Consider the following 21,044-nt stretch of genomic DNA (forward strand, 5'->3'; position numbering starts at 1 on the left):
TCCACTGCATTTCCCTCATCCACTATCTCCTCAAACTCCATCAGGTTATTACTCAATTCTCATTCCCCTTTCATTCCTGTCCTCAAATTCCTCCATTTGCTCGATATTCAGCAACGTACTGATTTCAAAATCCTTGTTCTTATTTACAAATCCCTCTTTAGCCATCTCCCCCAGTTCGCGAACTTGCTCCAACCCTTTTGTTAAGGTATGCATCCTCCACTCATCTGACTCTGGTTTCCTTTGCATTCCCCCCTCCCTTTGTTCCGCCACTGATGGCAAAGCTTTTCACACTCTTCCACTTTCAAAAACCCCTTCAAAACCTATGTCTTCAACCATGCCTTCAGTCACTTCTCCTAATTCTCCTCCTGCTAATGCTCAGCATCCATCTTTGTATCTGTGAAGCACTGTGGCATGTTTACTGCGTTAAGGGAGCAGCAGTCGTAGTAGTAATAGTCGTATAACTCAAGTGAGATCTTCACCCAACTTCCATAAACTTGCTCTTCAATTAGAGATTACTAGTTAGCAATTAGGAATGGGAACCCTGGTTGATCTTCCCCTCACTAACCCAAGAAAACTGACACCAATGAAAGCACCCCTACTGCTGTCGTAGCTGAGATTAGTGAACTCAGGACCAACAGGGGATTGAACCTGGGACCTTGCTGGTCTGTCGGGTTCAGCTAATCACTGGATAAGCCAGCAGAGCCATTAGTTTGAGCCCTAGTGATCAATCTCAGGCATGAGTCTAGAGAATGTGTTGCCAGGCTACTCGACAATGGAAGGCATCATAGCCAAACCCAATCCTATCCTCACACAAGGTCCAGATAATCACTTTCTAGCTGGATCACTGGAATAGTGACCAATAGCACTCCAGCCATTGCCCTGGCTGAGATCAACTAATTCAACACATGCTGGCAATTAAATCTGGGATCTTCCTGGTCTGTACAATCCAGTAACATTTGTGGTAAGAGATCCTTTTTGTGATGTATCACTTCTTCATTGCTAGGTTTGCAATCAAATCCATATGCGCGGTCCAAAAAGGCAAAAGAAAACTAAGTAATTGAGCATCTTAAGTTTGCTGACATGCTCCAACACAGGCTGTTGTTCATGCTGCTTGAAATGAAATTCCAACTGCTGCTGCTCCAAGCACAGTGACTATATACAAGATTTATTGACAACACATGATGCAAAATACAATTAGTGCCAGCACAAAGTAGGGCACCAAGTTATAACAATGCTCGCTATCTTTTCAGTACAGCATTAAAAAATAGAACGCTCTCACTGCAATAATTTCAGTTATCTGATACAAACTTAGTTACCAACTAAAACAAAATGTATCTGCTGAATGTAATAATGAAGGGGCAAAAGGAAGTTGAATGATTTCCCCTTACCGATTTGGTAGGCAGGCTGTCTGACAAACAATTCATTTGAGCTGATCTTCCATGAAGCCTAATGTGTGCAAAATTAATTCCCATGAATGCCCTGCAACTACAATGCCATTCTGCTATTGACTGATTACTTCAGCAAATACATATCTCGTTTACTGTAATCTCTTGAAGATATACTTGGACCTCATTTTCCCCAGCTCTGATACAGCAATTCAAGTTCACACATTAATGGCACTCCTCCAGAATTCTTATTATTTGCATTTGGTGTCTTTCAAAATCAAAATGCAGTATGGTGTGAACAAGGTGAAGTGCTTGGCTTTTTCCCCCATGTGCCCATCCAGTAACCAAACTGACAGAACTCAAATGTTGGTAAGACGATTGAGTTGTTGGTTGCTGATGAGATTGATGCAAGCAGACATTGCAAACTTTCTTCTCTCTCCATTTATCAATACTATGTTACAAGCTCCTCTGAACTTCCCTTTCTTGTTTCTCTTAAACGTCAAAGACACTGTCCCACACATACTTCCTTTTCCTTCATCCTAGCTGTATTGAAAATAAGGCTCATTGCAGTTTTCTCCTCTAACTTTTACATTCCCTGAACCTCAAAGCCATCACAATCCTTACTTCCAGCAGTCCTTTCTTCCTCCTGCAATATAACAACTTCTTCTTGACTCATTTCACCTTCTCACCCACTCTTCCCGACCTCAAACCTTGATCCTTCATCTAAATTTTGCAACAACAAAAAAGTGTGAAGCAATTATCTTAAAAGCAGTACTCCCAATTTGCATTTTCTTTCAAACCTTATAAAGTCTTTTTTTTTAACCATTAACATATTGAATTTTGTTAGGATAGAGATTTAAGGCTCCAAGCTATCCTTTATGAGTATTTTTACTTATAAAAGTGGAAACTAAATATAACTGTATAATATATAGTTTTGCATCATAGTATAAAAAGAGAACCAAATTATTTTTTAAAAATACTATATTAGATGTTAAATTTAATTTTAATTTCCTGTAACGGTATTTCTAGTACGAGTGAGTTGGCATGTATGAACAACTTAATATTCACATAATGATGGGATTGACTTCTTGCCCTCGAGCACAATATTATGGTCATTAATGCAAGTGACAGCTGGATGTATATTCAAGGTCAGGTTCTACATGATTTGGTTATGATTTCTTTAATTGACCTATTCTGGCTTAACAATAATATTTTAAAATTTTTTTTGCACCGTTAAAACGTCTCAAAATGCATCACACAATGAATTACTGTTGAATTGCAATGACTGCAGTCGCTACCATTCTGTGCCAGCAACATCCCACAAACAGCCCTGAGATGAAAGACCAGTTAATCTGTTTTCTGATGGTGTTAGTTGGGAAAAGAATTTTGGTTACAACACCAGAAGGAATCATTGCTTTTGTTTGAATAATGCCACGGGATCTTTAAGATCTACCTGACCAATGGAACAGGCTGGGCTACAGTCTAACATCTCATCTGAAAGATGGATGTCAAACCTATGTTTTGCTACAGAAACAGAAAATGCTGGAAATGCTCAGCAAGTCAAGCAGCATCGATGTTTCAGGTCGACGGCCCTTGAAGGGTCATCGACCTGAAACGTTAACTCTGTTTCTTTCTCCACAGATGCAGCCTCACTTGCTGAGTATTTCCAGCATTTTCTGTTTTTATTTCAGATTTCCAGCATCCGCAGTATTTTGCTTTTGATCTACGTTTTGCTATGTACACTCACTATTCCTTTTCTGATGCAAATCTCGAGACTTAAATTCCATGTTATTCCACAGACCTCACTGCTGCAAGACAACAGGTAGCTTCAGCATCCCCAACAGCTGCCACTTCTAAAGCTATGTAGTGATTAAACTGTACTTACATTGTACAGAATGTCAGTCCACCCTTCCATGGTGATACATTGGAAGACAGTGAGCACAGCAAACAGGATATTGTCAAAATTTGTAATTCCATAGTTGGGTCCAGTCCAGTATCCTTTACAAACAGTTCCATTTGGACACAACCGTGATGGAGACTCCTTTCCACATGGAAATTCTTCCACTGGCTGATCTAGATAGAAACAAAAGCAAAGCATTTCAGTTCACTGTTACATATTGTACACCACTGAACACTACAATACTAATCACCTCAAAGGCAAATCAGCAGAATTAACTCTACTCTTTTTAAGGTATTTTATTTTCTGTCTGCGTTCCTGGCCATGCTGCAAAATACACAGTTCCCCAGCTGCCTTGTCCCAAGTCCTGTTCCAATGTTTCTCTTAATCTATCCAGTAGGTGGCCGTGCAACAATAGCCCAGAGTGACTCGTCGCATCTGTCAGTTTTCCCTCCCTCGCAATAGAAAGCACCCAGTTTCCACTCGGCTGTAGAAACACAAATAGTTGCCAATACTGGGAACTCAACCAGTGAGAAACTGCTGGCATGAGCCATTTTTTCTTGCATTGTGTAGTATAACACATTGGAGACCGATGCAAGACTGTAGTTTTATATAAAAGAAGTTTATTCAGTGTATGGATGATAATGTGGATTGATAATTTCTTTATAACACAAGGGTGAAACGTTCCAGTGAAATTTATTAGTTAGGAATAGCAGTTCAAAAGAGTCCTAATGCTACCAGTACCAGTTACAAATGCTGTATGGGAAGGAGATCTGAACCAGAACCCCTAATCTTCCTCTCCACAAGCACAAGGTGTACTTTCTCTGGGAGCTTTCTGCATCAGTTTTTCGATATATGCAGATCACAAGTAAGCCTATGAGTGTCTTTGTCAGACATTTTTACACCTAACATACTAATAGATGTATTATCAGCAATAACTTGCATTGGTTGATCCCGATCCGGTTTATCAGAACACCCAGATATTTTATTGATAAATTATTATACAATCTCAGAACTAAGTGAAAATCAATTGATTGGTGAATGAACGTTGCTCAGTAATTCACAACTTGAATATAATTAAAATTAGCAAGCTCAATGTGGGTGCAGAGGAAATTCGATTGCTGTAAGCTCAGAAGAATGAGACGTAATATCCCGGATTAAAACAACGCCAAGAAATAATTACTTGTCATTACAACCCACAGTTCTTACTTGTTGATAAGTAGAAGCTCACTGACTAAATTTCATTAGTAACTCACCCATTTCCATCGAACTATTGCTTAATAAATACACCAACATCAAAAAACAAGAGCCAGGGTGAGGGCTTTTAAATATTCTTGGTGAACTTTTTGCCTCTTCCAGGAGATTACAAGGCTGCGGGGGGGGGGGGGGGGGGGGGGGCAGGAAGGTGGGAGGAAGTGTTTAGTCATAATACTCTGGCCATCTTGGTGTGGGACAGGCTTGATGGACCATCTGGTATCTTCCTGCCCGTCAATTTTGTATGTTCGTAATTTATGTCATCAGCAATGTGCGAATGTCAGAGCTGGAGAAAGGAAGGCTTTTTGCACTTCTGGCATGTCGTGCCAACATGGATTGCTGGCCAAACTCATGCCCTTCATTTCCTTACTGCCAGCAGAGGGAAAGGCTTTCATCCCATTGATCTCGCTGGCTTCAAACCCATGAGCTGGGGGAACAATTACACCTCCCAGTTTTTACTGTACAATCGGAAGTAGCCCTCACGAACAAATGAAAGGCTCAAACCAAATCTGAAATACAGACCGTGCACTTCAAACTCGATAACCTTGGAAAGTAAATGTCACGTCAAGGCAAATGAGTGCTGGTTGCAGCAGCAGAATTCTCTTCTTGTTGCTCAATGCTACAGGTAGTGGCAAGGGAATGAAAAATAAAAACAATTCAGAGTCGGAGGAAGTCAAGCAGAAAGAGGAGAGAAGCAGCAGCTGTCTGTTTTTAAAGAGTGAAAATTCATTAGGAGAGAGAAACAGTGAGATAGATAGCAGGGTACATCTCCATCCAAAACCCAATCAAATAGTAATTGTAAATAGACAATTAAAGAATACCTTTCACAGTACACAATGGCCTGTTTGAAACTGGATATAACCTCTGATTTTTACATTGCACCATCTAGTGTTTTGAATATATAACTCTAACTTTCCTATTCTGTTTAAGAATGGTTATTGCTCCACTTGATCATCGCTAGTTTTTGTGCATCATTTGCTGGTTGATTTGCAGTGGAAATGAATATTTTTAATCTTACAGTACATACGTGTGGAACATAATTGTTCTGTGAGATATTAGCGTATGAAGATTTGATGCGTTCATGTGAAACTCCTTAAATTCCTTTATCCACTACATTTCAAGTAAACCTAAATTAAAGCCTCAGTTAATATTTCACCCTAATATGATTTACATGATAATTATTTTATTTAAAGAAATTTGATAAGTTAAGGGGGCATTGCCTAATGATAAAACGTTTGGTAAAACTTTTCCTCGCATTTATTCACAAACTTCCGACATAATGAGTGGAATTTTAACTCTCTCCAGTAAACGGGAATGGAGCGGCTCCATTTCCCGCTTCCTCCCCGTCGATCTCCGATTTTAGTGCAGCTGGTTTCGGCGGGGGATGAGGCACCCACTGGACTCAGGCGTGAGCCTCATGCATAAATGCTAATTGGGGTCCTATGACATCAATAGGACCCCACTGGTATTTTAACTGGGGCTTGAGTGGGGAGGTCACCATGGCTTCCCTTCCAGCTGAAGCAAGTCGGCAGCCGGTAGGAAGAATGAGGAGGCCCTCCAGGTAAGACAAACGTTCCTTTGTGGGGCCGGGTAGAGCAGGAGTGCTCCTCCAAGCTCCCTCCAGAAAAGTCATGGCTGCCTGCCCCAGATTCCTCCACATCCCTTCATGAAACCCTCCCGAATCCCCCTCCCAGCCACTGACCTGGAAGCCAGTGGGCTTCACCTGCCGGTAGCACGCTGTTCCAGGCAGGAGGTGGACTGGCGATATTTAAATGAGGCCCTGGAGTTAAAATACCCCGGGCCTGAAATTTAGGCCAGTGAGCGCGTTTCACACTCGCTAATTTTAGATCTGAAAGTGCATGCCATTGCATATCTTTGAAACTCAGCCTAAGAAAATATTTTTTGGTTATTCAAAGTCCATCCATCAGTGAACTGAAAATGAACATGAAAAAATAAGAGCCCTGGAAGCAAAGTCAAAATAGTTGTGACAGCATGAATTTATCCAAGAAAAAGCTTACTGTCATGAAACATACAACTCATCGTGGGACCCACTGACAAAAGAAGGACGACGGAAAAGGAAGCCAAAAATGGGCGAAAGCCAGCCATCCACACCGTTGGACTTCTTCCCCAATAAAACCAAAAGGATGAATCGAATATCAACAGCAATGAACAACAGAGACTGGAAAAATAGGGATCGCTGCCCCACTCCACTGAGAGGAGATCCTAGCCAGTTCCAACACCACCTTAACCCTCGCTGAGCAAACATCTCAGCATCCACAGCACCCCTGCAGCCAGAGGTGAAAAATCCAATGCACAACAACAACAAATTGTATTTATATAGCGTACTTAACATAGTAAAACGTCCCAAGGTGCTTCACAGGAGCATTATCAAACAAAATCTGACACTGAGCCACATAAGGAGATATTGGGACAGGTGACCAAAAGCTTGGTCTAAGACGTAGGTTATACAAATGGTCTGAAAATTAAGAACGCCTTCATTACCGGTATTCTAGCAATGGCAGTTAGCTGGATTTTGTGCATCCCCAGAAAAAAACAAGAAAGAATTGCAAAGTACCAAAACATTGAAGAAATGCGTGAACACAGGCTGGTGGCAAAATGCAACACGGGAAGCGTAAGGGGGCTTGAATTGATGAATCTTCGATAATGAAGGGGTGAAAGCACACGTTCCAGAGCAGTGACCATCTGACCTTCTTTATGAGCCAAGATAAGAAACTGAATGACCTAGAGCAAAGAAAACAAAAAATCCTCTGATCTTACCTCCCTCCTTCCCCCCGCCCCTATTCAGCAGGGATCGCAGCTCCTGTCATCCCACTGAGCACAATGTCATCCCCTCCAACTGAGCAAAAAAGCATGATACAAACCCTGCTCCCCATCCTGAGCTTACATTCCCTCCCATATCAGAAAAGGGGGAGGTGTAGATACTGAGATAGCTGGTCAGCGATGGTGAGCTGGTGTTGGAGCTGGCTAGGATCTCTGCTCAGTGGAGTGGGGCAGTGATTCCTCTCCTCTGCACACCCCCACCAGAAATGGAATGGGGCCATGGCGCAGGGCCGTTCTCCCCTCAACTTGAGAGATAAATAGGCCCTCGTGCAGTGCATATCAAAACCTTCCCCATCCACTATTGCCCCATGGTGAGGTGCCTGAAGATTGGAGGGTAGCAAATGTTGTGCCTTTGTTTAAGAAGGGCGGCAGGGAAAAGCCTGGGAACTACAGACCAGTGAGCCTGACATCTGTAGTGGGTAAGTTGTTAGAGGGTATTCTGAGAGACAGGATCTACAGGCATTTGGAGAGACAGGGACTGATTAGGAACAGTCAGCATGGTTTTGAGAGAGGAAAATCATGTCGCACGAATTTGATTGAGTTTTTTGAAGGGGTAACCAAGAAGATAGATGAGGGCTGTGCAGTAGACGTGGTCTACATGGACTTCAGCAATGCCTTTGACAAGGTACCGCATGGTAGGTTGTTACATAAGGTTAAATCTCACGGGATCCAAGGTGAGGTAGCCAATTGGATACAAAATTGGCTTGACGACAGAAGACAGAGGGTGGTTGTAGAGGGTTGTTTTTCAAACTGGAGGCCTGTGACCAGCGGTGTGCCTCAGGGATCGGTGCTGGGTCCGCTGTTATTTGTTATTTATATTAATGATTTGGATGAGAATTTAGGAGGCATGGTTAGTAAGTTTGCAGATGACACCAAGATTGGTGGCATTGTGGACAGTGAAGAAGGTTATCTAGGATTGCAACGGGATCTTGATAAATTGGGCCAGTGGGCCGAAGAATGGCAGATGGAGTTTAATTTAGATAAATGTGAGGTGATGCATTTTGGTAGATCGAATCGGGCCAGGACCTACTCTGTTAATGGTAGGGCGTTGGGGAGAGTTATAGAACAAAGAGATCTAGGAGTACAGGTTCATAGCTCCTTGAAAGTGGAGTCACAGGTGGATAGGGTGGTGAAGAAGGCATTCGGCATGCTTGGTTTCATTGGTCAGAACATTGAATACAGGAGTTGGGATGTCTTGTTTAAGTTGTACAAGACATTAGTAAGGCCACACTTGGAATACTGTGTACAGTTCTGGTCACCCTATTATAGAAAGGATATTATTAAACTGGAAAGAGTGCAGAAAAGATTTACTAGGATGCTACCGGGACTTGATGGTTTGACTTATAGGGAGAGGTTAGATAGACTGAGATTTTTTCCCTGGAGAGTAGGAGGTTAAAGGGTGATCTTATAGAGGTCTATAAAATAATGAGGGGCATAGATAAGGTAGATAGTCAAAATCTTTTCCCAAAGGTAGGGGAGTCTATAACGAGGGGACATAGATTTGAGGGGAGAGATACAAAAGGGTCCAGAGGGGCAATTTTTTCACTCAAAGGGTGGTGAGTGTCTGGAACGAGCTGCCAGAGGCAGTAGTAGAGGCGGGTACAATTTTGTCTTTTAAAAAGCATTTGGACAGTTACATGGGTAAGATGGGTATAGAGGGATATGGGCCAAGTGCAGGCAATTGGGACTAGGTTAGTGGTATAAACTGGGCGACATGGACATGTTGGGCCGAAGGGCCTGTTTCCATGTTGTAAGCTTCTATGATTCTATGATTCTATTCTATGTCCTTCATGCCCTGTCCCCTTCTTCTTCCTCTCCTCTTCTCCCTTCTGTTCGCTCTCTCCATGTCACTTTCCCCTCCCTTTCCCTTTCCCCACCTCCTCCCTGTGAAGAAATGGGTCTTGGCCCAGTGTCACGCACCCCTTCATTATATTCTCCTCTACCCCCTCCTTCTAACATGAACCCTGCTCTTCCCCTTCCCCCACCTCCTTCATCTCCACCTCCCCCATCGCACCTCCTCGCTGCCTCTCCCTCTCTCCTCTGTCCACCTCCTCCTGTCTCTATCCTCCCTTAACCCCCGACCTGGGTGCCTTCTCACCAGTTATCTCACCACTTTCTGTTCTGCTTTATCTGAATACTACACTTGGTCTTCACTCCCCACGTGCAATGTCAAGACGGATCGTTTAGTATTAACTAAATTTTTTTGCAATCAATTGATGCAGTTCAGCTTTTAGCCAATTTAACCCAAATGATATAATTTCAGTTGATAAGACTTGGGCTTCGTTAAAATTAACCTTCTAAAGTAACAGCTTGTCTACTGATGCATACTTAATCCTATAACAGTCCTTTGTCTAAAATGTTTTATTTGAGAAAACAATTACCATCTAATTAAGGGACAGATGTATCAATAAAGGATAAAGATTTACTTTAGTAATGTGAAAATAGAAATTGGCCACATTTTTCCCTACGGTTGTACTCCCTCAATTCCTCGTGCAAAAATATATTTTCTCCTCTTCAAATCTCAGAAACAGGGCAGTCAGATTTAAGATTCTGCCCCAGTGGAATTTTAGACATGGGGTGCAGTGCATAAAGGAAGCATTCAGACTTCCTTAATGCCAGTTAGATCCTTGGAAAGATAAAATAAACACATCTTTGTTATTTTCTTGTCATGTTGACGTTAAGCCAAATACTGGTCCTAATGAGTCCCCCACCTAACTGCACTATTAAGAACCTCTCAGTCTCATTTGGAGGAAGATTTCCTCTGGGTACAACTTATTATTGATTAACATGTTTACAACGCCACAACCACACAGTGGAAGTCCACCCACTGAGCGTTTCATATTATTCAGTGCACTGGCATCACTGAAAACAAGAAATAGATTAGAGAAGCCCAGGCAGGACACCAAAAAAAAAGCAAATGGCCAAGATAAAGGAAGCAAAAAAACATGACAAAATAATCCACCAAAAATGCTCAAAAGGCACTCTCTCTGTTTCAGAGACTCAGCCTTTTGCTGGAAGGCAATCTTGTTCAATACCATTCGCATCCACTAGTAAATGCATGAGCCACGGAGCAAGGACCTCAACATTCCACTGCACTGCTTGGGAAATGGAATGTGTTTCTAAGGCAGTTCACAGAAGAGAGAAAAGCATGTTCTTAACATACAGATAATAAACTGCATTTAAATTTCACCCTGGATAACAGCAGGTGCCGTTTGATACCCTGCTACACCAAGATTTGGCCCAAACAATTTATCAGTGCAGAGGCCACACCCAATCTGCACAGGGGTGTTTGTGCCACTGCTAAATTGGTTGAGGCCATTTTTTAGGCAGCCGAAATTTCCACAAGCCGTATTTTAATATTGAAATGAGGTTCCTGTGCTCATTTCAGACCTGGACTCCTAAATTTGTTTAGGCTAGTTGGAGTTTGTGATGCACAAAAAACATAATTTTGGAGGTTTTGGCACCTTTTTTTTTTAAAACAGCATCCAGCGGTGATGCACAAACTCTGACTGGCATTTCTGGATCTTGAGCATCCTAACGAGTGGTCCTTAAAGGGACCGCTGGATACCATTTAAAAAAAGGCACCAAAATCTCCAAAATTATGTATTTTGTGGAGTCATAAAAAGCAGGCGTGTTCCTCTTGGCCCCATAAAACAACTGTGGGTTGCTACTAGCCAGCCCTAGTCTCCCTCCCAATTGCCTCCTTCTCAGAACTTACGTCTGCGCTTTGGCCTTGGCGCAGGCTGAAATTCTTAAGGCCCGGACAAGCATGCTGCATCAGGGTGCCTGATTAGTGCCCACGGCTTGTCCGCTTTTATTCTGATGAGGCCCGAAGATGAATTTACGTTGGTCCTCGGGCCTCTCTGTTCTGACACTGCCAGAATCATGCCTGTTGTGGGGCACTCAGGAATATAGGCCCCTTGGTCTCAAACTGGTTCCTACAGCTGAAGAAATACAAAAGAAAGCAATGGTAACTAGTAATCCCAAGGTTAAGTGGACAATCAAGTTTCACTGGTGAAGTCATCATTATATTACTCTCTTTAGATTGAATTACAAATGGTGTTTCTTAACCATTTCCAGTTCGTCCAGTCAAATCACTCTTTGTTTACTTTCATAGGTTGCCGGTGTGACCGTAGTAGGTTTCTTTTCTGCTCGGGATAATAAGTCAGTGATAGAATCAAGGACTTGTAGTTCCTGTATTATGCCCAATACCATGACAACAGCATCATTAATTAAATGGAAATATCACTGCAACAGGTCTGACACAGGAACTATTAAGCTGCAGTGATAATGTAGCCATAGTTCTCAAGAAGAAAAACTGGTATTGACTAATCTAATGGCAGAAGTAACTTAGTACAGTATGCTGTTGTTTGAAGGGAGTGATACAGTTGAGAAATATATTGTTGTTAATGAAGAGACTTAGTAACGTATGGGAAAAAAATTGTTTTACTATTGAGTTCTTTTTAGAACAATGAAACAGTTGCTCAAAATCTTGCAACTCTGATCAAATAAAAACAAGATGCTCAGTCTAATGAAATATAATTAATTGATATTGTTAGCCATCCAGTCATCGAACCAACTAGTATTGCATCAATTTGAAGTGGATGTTAAGATGTTATTCTTTTGAGAACTCTCTACTTTGTTTCAGTAACAAAATTAACAGTGAATTGTATTTTAGTGTTTAACTTATTATCTGGGAATTGATGTATGCATCAGTTGAACCAGGCAACCCTAACGTTCCATCCAAGAAATCATTTACATACTTTGCGCATAAATTAACGAGCAAGCAGCTCAATTTTTAAAAAATGAAACAGAAAATGTTGGAAATGCACAGCAGTTTGATTAGCAACTGAAGGAGAAAAAGACAGCTTAGTATTTTAGAAGTACAATGAATAACTCAATTATGATCAACTCGCATTTCATCTATTCTGATGAACAAACACATTCAAAATCGTTGTTTTATGAATTTTCAGCATTTTCTGTATTTACTTCAGATTTCCTATTTGCTGTTCTCTCATTACCAGTTCAATTTTTCCCATAGTTATGTCAGAGTATTCAATTCCATATATAAATGATCAGAACAGCCCTAAATATCAAACACCTGATACAATGTGGTACAATGTAACCACATCATTAAGAAATGGATCATAGGAATTGCTGGACGAAAAAAGACCAAGACCATCTAGTTCGCCTTCTACCATCCTGGTAGTCGCATGATACAATGATAATGGAATTGTTGACTAATCATAGCAATCAATCTCTATCAATTCATCTACAACAGACTCAGACATAAGGCAAGGAAAATCCCAGAATTTTGGGAACCAATAAGTCTAAAGTCACCCCTCCCAAGCAGACTACACTTACCAAATATCACAACTCAAATTACTCATATACTATATCCCAGACATTATTTTCTGAAAGTAATCGATCTAATGTGCATTTCAATGAATCAATACTAACTGCTTCCACTGTCTCCCCAGGGAGCCAATTTCATAGATTGACCACTCACTGAAAAATTGTTTCCGCAGACTAGTTTTGAATTCACCTCCCTTTAAGCACAGGCCGTGTCCTCTGGTTCTACTGTTCTGGACAAGGTGAAACGGCTGGTCAAGGTCTATATTATCTAGTCCCTTTAGAATCCTAAAAACAGCAATCATATCACCTCTCAACCTTCAGTGGATTTAAAATGTATTTCATGTTTGGAGCGTTTTTGGTTTCTTCATACACAATAATCTGAAATATTATAAAGCAGCTTTTTTTGAGAGGGTAAAAACAATGTAACTAGCAAATATCTAAATTTAATTTCACAAAGGGACCAGTTCATTCATCCTTGACGAGTGGAATCTCTATTTTTCAACTCAAGCAATCACAACATAGTAATATAAACTTGAGAGCTTACTCAGTTGTAACAGGAAACAGAGAGAAACAAAATAGCTAGTGAATAAGTCATGGAATAACTGAATGAACTGAGGCAAGGACAAGACCTGGACTGACGACAAAATGTATAAATCCCTCAAGTTCTGCATGAAAATGGCGCAGTAAGCAGTTAGTAACAACAACACTCGCAGACTTGGATTTTCCGTCATTTGTTGGAAGTTAGCAGCAAAAAACATTTTCATCAGGATGGGGTAAACTGTTGCACTCAAAATTAAACAATTCTCAAAGTACAAATAACACAAGAGGTGATTTCCAACAACAACAACAACTTGCATTTATATAGCGCCTTTAACATAGTAAAATGTCCCAAGGCGCTTCAAAGGAACATTATCAAACAAAATTTGACACCAAGCCACATAAGGAGATATTAGGACAGGTGCTTGGTCACAGGGGTTGATTTTAAGGAGCGTCTTAAAGGAGGAAAGGGAGGTAGAGAAGCAGAGAAGTTTCCATTAAGAAATAGAGGAAAAGTCATCAGTGTGGAACCTTTTGGCTTCTGAAGATGAAATGAGTAATTAGTAGATACATTTATCGGAAGTGCTGTGTTGTTTTTGAGAACTCTTGAAAACAATTTCAGTTCCAGGAATATCACAATAGCCTGCATACAAAACCATTATCTAAACTGGGGAACAGATTGCATTGCACCAGGCGCGTTCTATCTGCCAGAGCACAATCATTTATACAGCAGCTTTACCACAGAGTTTAAAGCAGAAGAGAGACCATCTATATAAAACAATGTAACCGAATTTAACATTAAAAGTACACCCAATTATGATTGTTATTAAATAGATTCTGATTATTATTTAATATAGTTTTATTTTTACATGTGCAATATTGAAAATCAGATTTGGGACCACAACTTACTGCTGCGACATTTAAATATGTTTTCTGATCTGACTGTTACATACAATTACATAGAACATACAACACAGAAACAGGCCATTCAGCCCAACAGTTCCATGTCAGTGTTTATGTTTCACATGAGCCTCCTCCCTCCATCTAACCCAATTTAGCATATCTCTCTATTCCTTTCTCCCTCATGTGTTTATCGAGCTTCCCCTTAAATGCATCGATGCTCGTCGCCTCAACTAATTCTTGAGGTAGTGAGTTCCCCATTCTAACCACTCTCTGGGTAAAGAAGTTTCTCCTAAATTCCCTACTGGATTTATTAGTGACTATCTTATAATTATGGCCCCCAGTTCTGGTCTTCCCCGCAAGTGGAAACATTTTCTCTACGTCTACCCTATCAAACCCTTTCATAATCTTAAAGGCCTCTATCAAGTCACCCCTGAGTCTTTTTTCCAGAGAAAAGAGCCCCAGCCTGCTCAATCTTTCCTGATAGTTATAACCTCTCAGTTCTGGTATCATCCTAGTAAATCTTCTCCAGTGCCTCTATATCCCTATTATAATATGGAGGCCTGAACTGTTTACAATATTCTAAGTGTGGTCTAGCCAAGGTTCTGCACAAGTTGAACATAATTTCTCTGCTTTTCAATTCTACCCCTCTAGAAATGAACCCCAGTGCTTGGTTTGCTTTTTTTTTTAACGGCCTTGTTAATCTGAATCGCTTTTAGTGATTTGTGTATCTATACCCCTAGATCCTTCTGCTCCTCTACCCCATTTAGACAATTATTCAAACAGAATGTGGCCCCCTTATTCTTCCTACCAAAATGTAATATCTGACACTCATCTATATTGAAATTCATTTGCCAATTACACGCCCATTCTGCAAGTTCATCAATGTCTTCCTGTATTTTGTCGCAGTCCTCCTCAGTATTAACTATACCCCCCCAATTTGGTGTCGGTTGCACATTTTGAAATTGTACTTTCGATTCCTGAGTCCAAATCGTTTATGTAAATATAAGTGGAAAGTAGTGTTCCACATGGATCGGTGTCCCAGCACCGATCCTTTTGGAACACCACTTCCCACCTTTTGCCAGTCCGAGTAACTACCTTTAACCCCTACTCTCTGTTTTCTGTTTTGTAGCCAGCTTGCTATCCATTTTGCTACTTGTCCTGACTCCACATGCTCTGACCTTAGTCATGAGTCTACTATGCGGTACCTTATCGAAGGCCTATTGAAAATCCAAATATATAACATCTACTACATTACCCTAGTCTACCCTTTTTGTTACTTCTTCAAAGAATTCAATAATGTTGATCAAGCATGATCTACCCTTTTGAAATCTGTGCTGACTATTCTTTATTATATTTTCAGTTCCTAGATGTTTTTCTATTCCTTCTTTGAGTAAGGATTCCATTATTTTTCCTACCACCAACGTTAAACTAATTGGTCTATAGTTCCCTGGACTGGCTCTATCTCCCTTTTTAAATATAAGAATTACATTAGCTGTCCGCCAGTCCTCTGGCACTATTCCCTTTACTAATGAATTTTTATATATATGTAATAGCGCCTCTGCTATCTCTTCCCTAATTTCTTTTAATATATATGAATGGAATCCATCCGAAACACAGGTTTTATCCTCTCTAAGTTTGATTGGTTTATCAATTATCTCCCCCCTTTCTATCTTTAACGTATTTCTATCTTTTTTGATCTCTTCTTCTAATGTCATGCCCGCCATGTTAATCTCCCTGGAAAATACTGAGGCAAAGTAATGATTTAATATTTCTGCCATTTCATTGACATTACCTGTGAGTTAATTGTGTGTATTCCTTAGTAGCCCTATCCCGATCCTGACTTTTCTTTTGTTATTATATGTCTGTAGAAAACTTTACTATTTCTTTTTATATTTCTTCATAATTTAATTTTGCAGTTTCTCTTTGCCTTCCTAATTGTTTTTTCAACTTCTTTCCTAACCTTTTTGTATTCCCTTTTGCCATCCTCTCCTTTGTTGTCTATGTACTTGGTGTATGCTTTTTTTCTTCAGTTTCAATTTTGCCCTTATTTCTTTATTCATCTATGGTGTATCATTACTAACTAGTTTGTTCTTGCATTTTCGTGGGATATATTTCTCCTGGACTCCATTGATCACCATTTTAAATGTTTCCCACTGCTGTTCTATTTCTTTGTTTATCAGTAAATTTTTCCAGTTTATTTTCCCTAGTTCCATTCTCATCCTCTCAATATCAGTTTTTTTCCAATTTATTACCTTGGTCTTGATCTTATTTATGTCCTTCTCAATCTCTATCTTAAACCTTATTGTGTTGTGGTCGATATTGCCGAGATATTCCATTACGCTTACTTCTCTTACCTGTTCTGGTTCATTTCCCATTACTAGATCCAGCAGTGTTGAGGTTTTTACATACTGGGTAAGAAAGGAGTCCAACACACATTGTAAAAACTCCATTCCCTGTACCCCCTTACCTATCTCTCCTGGCTAGTTTATTTGGGGATAGTTAAAATCTCCCATGATTATTATTCTATGTTCTTTACTCATTTCATATATTTGCTTACATAGTTCTTCCTCCACCTCCTTTCCACTATTAGGTGGTCTGCAGTATACCCCTATTAGTATGATCGATCCCTTCTTATCTTTTATTTCAATCCATATGGATTCTGTTTTTATCCTTCTGTTAGTGATGTCCCTTTTTTTCTCATGCCATTATATTATCTCTAATTAGAACAGCAACTCCACCTCCACCCCCCCCCTTCTTCCTTCCCTATCCTTTCTGATTAGGTTACAGCCTGCAATATTCAGTTGCCAGCCCTGTTCTTTATGTAGCCATGTTTCAGATATTCCTACTACATCTGGTTCCTCACGATGGATTATTGCCTCCAGTTCCCCTGTTTATTTTGGACCCTGTACCGGCAATTTAATTTATCTTTAATAGTTGTTCCTTGTACTTTATTTTTAACCATCCTTTTATTGTTCTGTTTTATAGCTGTATTTGTTCCTTGACCATTTATATTATCTTTATTCCTTACCCTGGTCTGACCTTTACACTCATCTCCTGTTTTATGTTTAAGCTTTCATTATTACTACCAGGTTTAAATCCTTATGCACAGCCCTATTTATCCTTTCCGCTAGGACTCTGGTCCCATTCCGGTTCAAGTGGATCTCATCCCAGTGGTACAGCTCCTTCTGTTATAGTTGCTAACATATAAATGGGTCACATACTATCTTATTTCAATCCTTCCTTATATGTGGTATTTCCAGAAGCGTGTGTTGAAACATTGTCGATTTTTTTTTTTAAAAGTATCTTCTTTGAAAAAAAAAGTGCAAGTGGCTTGCATTTGTACGCAGAATAAAAGTGCAATTGAGGTGACCATTCAATGAGAAATATACAGAAACGGCTTCAATTCTAGATGCATCAGCATCGGTGTTGGAGAGAAATTTAAACAGTACTAGAAATGAAGGAAGGATTTTTTTTTAAAATTACTGTTCAGTCCTTCTAGATTAGCAATAACAGGTTAACGGCATTTCAAAACCTGACAGGCATCTTTCTAGTGCAACATTGTTTTTCCTTACTTGTTTCCTCACTGAAGCAGGTTTGATGAAATTTTCCCATGTAGAACTCCAGACCAATAATGGCAAACATTACGATCGCAAAGAACAGGAGAAGCCCAATCTGAAGCAGGGGTACCATCGCCTTCATTATCGATTTTAGTACAACTTGCAAACCTGATTGAAAGAGACAAGAGATTGATAGATTTTTGTTAGGCAAGAGTATTAAGGGTTACAGAACCAAGGCATGTAGATGGAGTTAAGATACAGATCAGTCATGAATCTAACTGAATGGTGGAACAGGCTCGAGGGGCTGAATGGCGGAACAGGCTCGAGGGGCTGAATGGCCTACTCCTGTTCCTGTGATCCTCAATCAGCTGGTTTATTGCTCAGTCAAATCAAATTACATTTACCCTGTTTAAAAGCATGCTTGATTCAAAATTACATATTCACGTCTTTTACTTATAGGCTGCAATTAAACTGAAACATTGGTGGTTGTGAAAACTTGCATTGAAGAGAAAATTAATCTATCTAAATGTTTCAGTAAAAATATGCTGAATGCAAATAAAATTAGAACAGAGACAACACATTTTAAAATATTTAATGGATACCTCCAGCAAAAAAGGAAAAATGCCCATATGAAATATAGCTTGCAGTTACCCACATAGATTTTAGATTACACCCTGCAGATAATTTCTGTGAATTAATTTCATTAAAGACAAAAGTTCATTTTAAAAAAATAAGTGTGGAAAACATGAAACTTAAAAATTACTTAAGACTCTAGTTTTAAAATTATGAGGGGGTTTGATAGGGTAGACGTAGAGAAGATGTTTCCATTTTTGGGGGAGACCAAAACTAGGGGCCACAAAAAAAAGATAGTCACTGATAAATGCAATAAGGAATTCAGGAGAAACTTCTTTAAACAAAGAATGGTAAGAATGTGGAACTCGCTAACACAGGAGTACTTGAGGCGAATAGCAATTATGCATTTGAGGGGAAGCTAGATAAGCATGAGGGAGAAAGGAATAGAAGGATATGCTGATATGGTTAGATGAAGAGGGGTGGGAGGATGCTCGTGTGGAGCATAAACGCCTGCATAGTCCAGTTGGTCTGAATGGCCTGTTTTCTGTGCAGTCGATTCTATGTAATTCTATGCAAAATTCTTTGTGATGCTCAACTTGAAAGTTTCTTTTATTTCTTACATTCTGTGGATGTTAGTTATAGAACAGATGAAAAGGAGAAACGGAAAATGTATGAATCTCTAACACTAGCAGATAATTCTCCATTGCAAAGAACATTGAAAGAAATGTAGTAATGGAAAATGTATACATTGAAAGAAATATAGTTGTATTAGGCTTTTCCAACCATAGACCTCATTAAGTGATCATCAAACATGACTGTTAAAAGTCAATGTTATAATAAATGCTGTTCTTCTTTAAGGAAGACAGTATAAGGAAGAATTACTTGCTTACAGGAAATTAATTCTTCCCTGAACATTCTCCTTTTTATACCATGGGCCAAAAACTCCCCAAGTTATCCCTCCTCATGCGACAAGAGGACCCTTCTAACCTAAATAATCAGCTGATGTATAAATTGATCACAGAATTGCCCTACCAAACAACAGATCCATTCCATAATAGAGATCTAAGCAACAAGTACTAATAGAAAGGGAAGGAACTTACATTTACACAGCACCTTATCACACCTCTCAGTATGCCACAAAGTGACAGAAGAAAGACTTGCATTTAAATAGCACCTCAGGTTGTCCCAAAGTGCTTTATAGACAATGAAGTACTTTTGAAGTGTAGTCACTGATGTAATGTAGGTAACATGGCAGCCAATTTGCACACAGCAAGGTCCCACAAACAGCAAAGTGATAATGACTAGATAATCAGTTTTAGTAACAAAGTGTTTCAAAATGAATTATTATTCATTTGCTGCTGTTATTAATGTTGGCCCACTGTTTTGTTTTTCTTGGGTTTCAAAAATATTGCCGAAGCTCCAACACTAGCAGAGAATTCTCCATTGTAACCAACATGTCAGGAGGGGATTGATCTGATGCCCTGTGAAGCACTGGATTATCTCATGCGAGTCTCTTTATTCAGGCTAGACTACCTTTGATCATATTTGACTGCAGAGTGTTCAGTTAATCAAAGCACTATGACTGATTATTTAGGATTAACAATGATTCATGTGTCTTTGAACTGGAAAAACTGGAATCTAGCGGGCAAGGTTCTGACAGCTCCTGCAGAGAAACATTTTAGCTGGTCGAATTCAGCCTGGAAGTTAGGAAATAACACTGAGCTCCACTAACTGTTTGATAGATCTCAGTTTTCTTAAAGTCTGAATGAACCAGATCAATTGAATAATGTCTGAGGTGATCTCTTCTTGTGGACCTGCCAGCTGCAAGTGCTGTCTGATCTTCCCTTTTGGCAGGCTACCAAGGGAATGGACGGTCACAGCTGCAGCTTTTCCCGTGACCTTTTCCCAGCTGCAAACCCCTTCCATCACCTTTCAAGAGTCCCAATCAGACATGCTTGTACATTCTTCTCACCACTACACATAGACCACTCTGTCTCAGTACTTTATCAGTGGTCACTCTTTGTCTTTACCTTTGTAAAATATATTGGCTTGCCAATAGGTTTTTGTATTCAGATTGCCAAACTAGTTATCAATATCTAGAGGGTGATTCTAATGCTACCCAACTATCAGAAACTGGGTGAAATTTGGAGAATGGCTCTGAATTGTACTAAACATGATAGTATGTCTAAGTGGGTGGTTGCGCGGACACTAAAAAAGAGCCAAGACCAAGTGTCCTGAAAGTAGAAGACAATGCAAGCGGGGAAGTGGATAGAGCTCAATAAGTTAGACACTAGCCTTTCACCTCGGAGATCCAAGTTCATATCCAGCCCAGACTGATGGGATGAAATTCTTTTATGAGTTTGGGTAATTTTAATTTATTTCCTAGTGGGTACAGGGTATAGCAGTTTGGCATTAATTGTCAATATCACACAAACATTGTCAGCCTAAATATCTTACATAACGCACTTGGAGTTGTTCTTAGGAGGCACATTGCTGACGGTTGGCTATAGGGAACATGCTGTGCTATACCTGATCCATTCTCAGCACCAAGCACCCCTTACATTGAACACAAATAAACACAAATCCAAGGAAAATCACCATGCATCAGACATGATCTCCAACCAATAGAGAAGCAATTTGGACAGATGGCAATCTACTGGGCTCTGTCTTGAGATGCCATTACAAATTCTATATAATAGTGTCTACTTGCCGCTGTCCTATATGTAGAGATAGAAGGGAAGT

General features: G+C 39.9%; 1 protein-coding gene across 1 annotated transcript in view; it reads right to left on the reverse strand.

The window, feature by feature from the left end:
• The window catches only part of cacna1ba (calcium channel, voltage-dependent, N type, alpha 1B subunit, a), a 518,974-nt gene that overhangs the window by 285,640 nt on the left and 212,290 nt on the right, over positions 1-21,044 (reverse strand). Inside the window, exons 7-8 of the mRNA XM_067969602.1 lie at positions 17,745-17,897; positions 3,271-3,458 (exon numbers count right to left, since the gene is read on the reverse strand). Of these exons, the coding sequence (XP_067825703.1) occupies positions 3,271-3,458; positions 17,745-17,897 (341 nt within the window). The remainder of the gene's footprint in view (positions 1-3,270; positions 3,459-17,744; positions 17,898-21,044) is intronic.

This window comes from Heptranchias perlo, chromosome 31 (assembly GCF_035084215.1).
Source record: "Heptranchias perlo isolate sHepPer1 chromosome 31, sHepPer1.hap1, whole genome shotgun sequence".
In the NCBI taxonomy this organism is placed as follows: Eukaryota; Metazoa; Chordata; class Chondrichthyes; order Hexanchiformes; family Hexanchidae; genus Heptranchias; species Heptranchias perlo.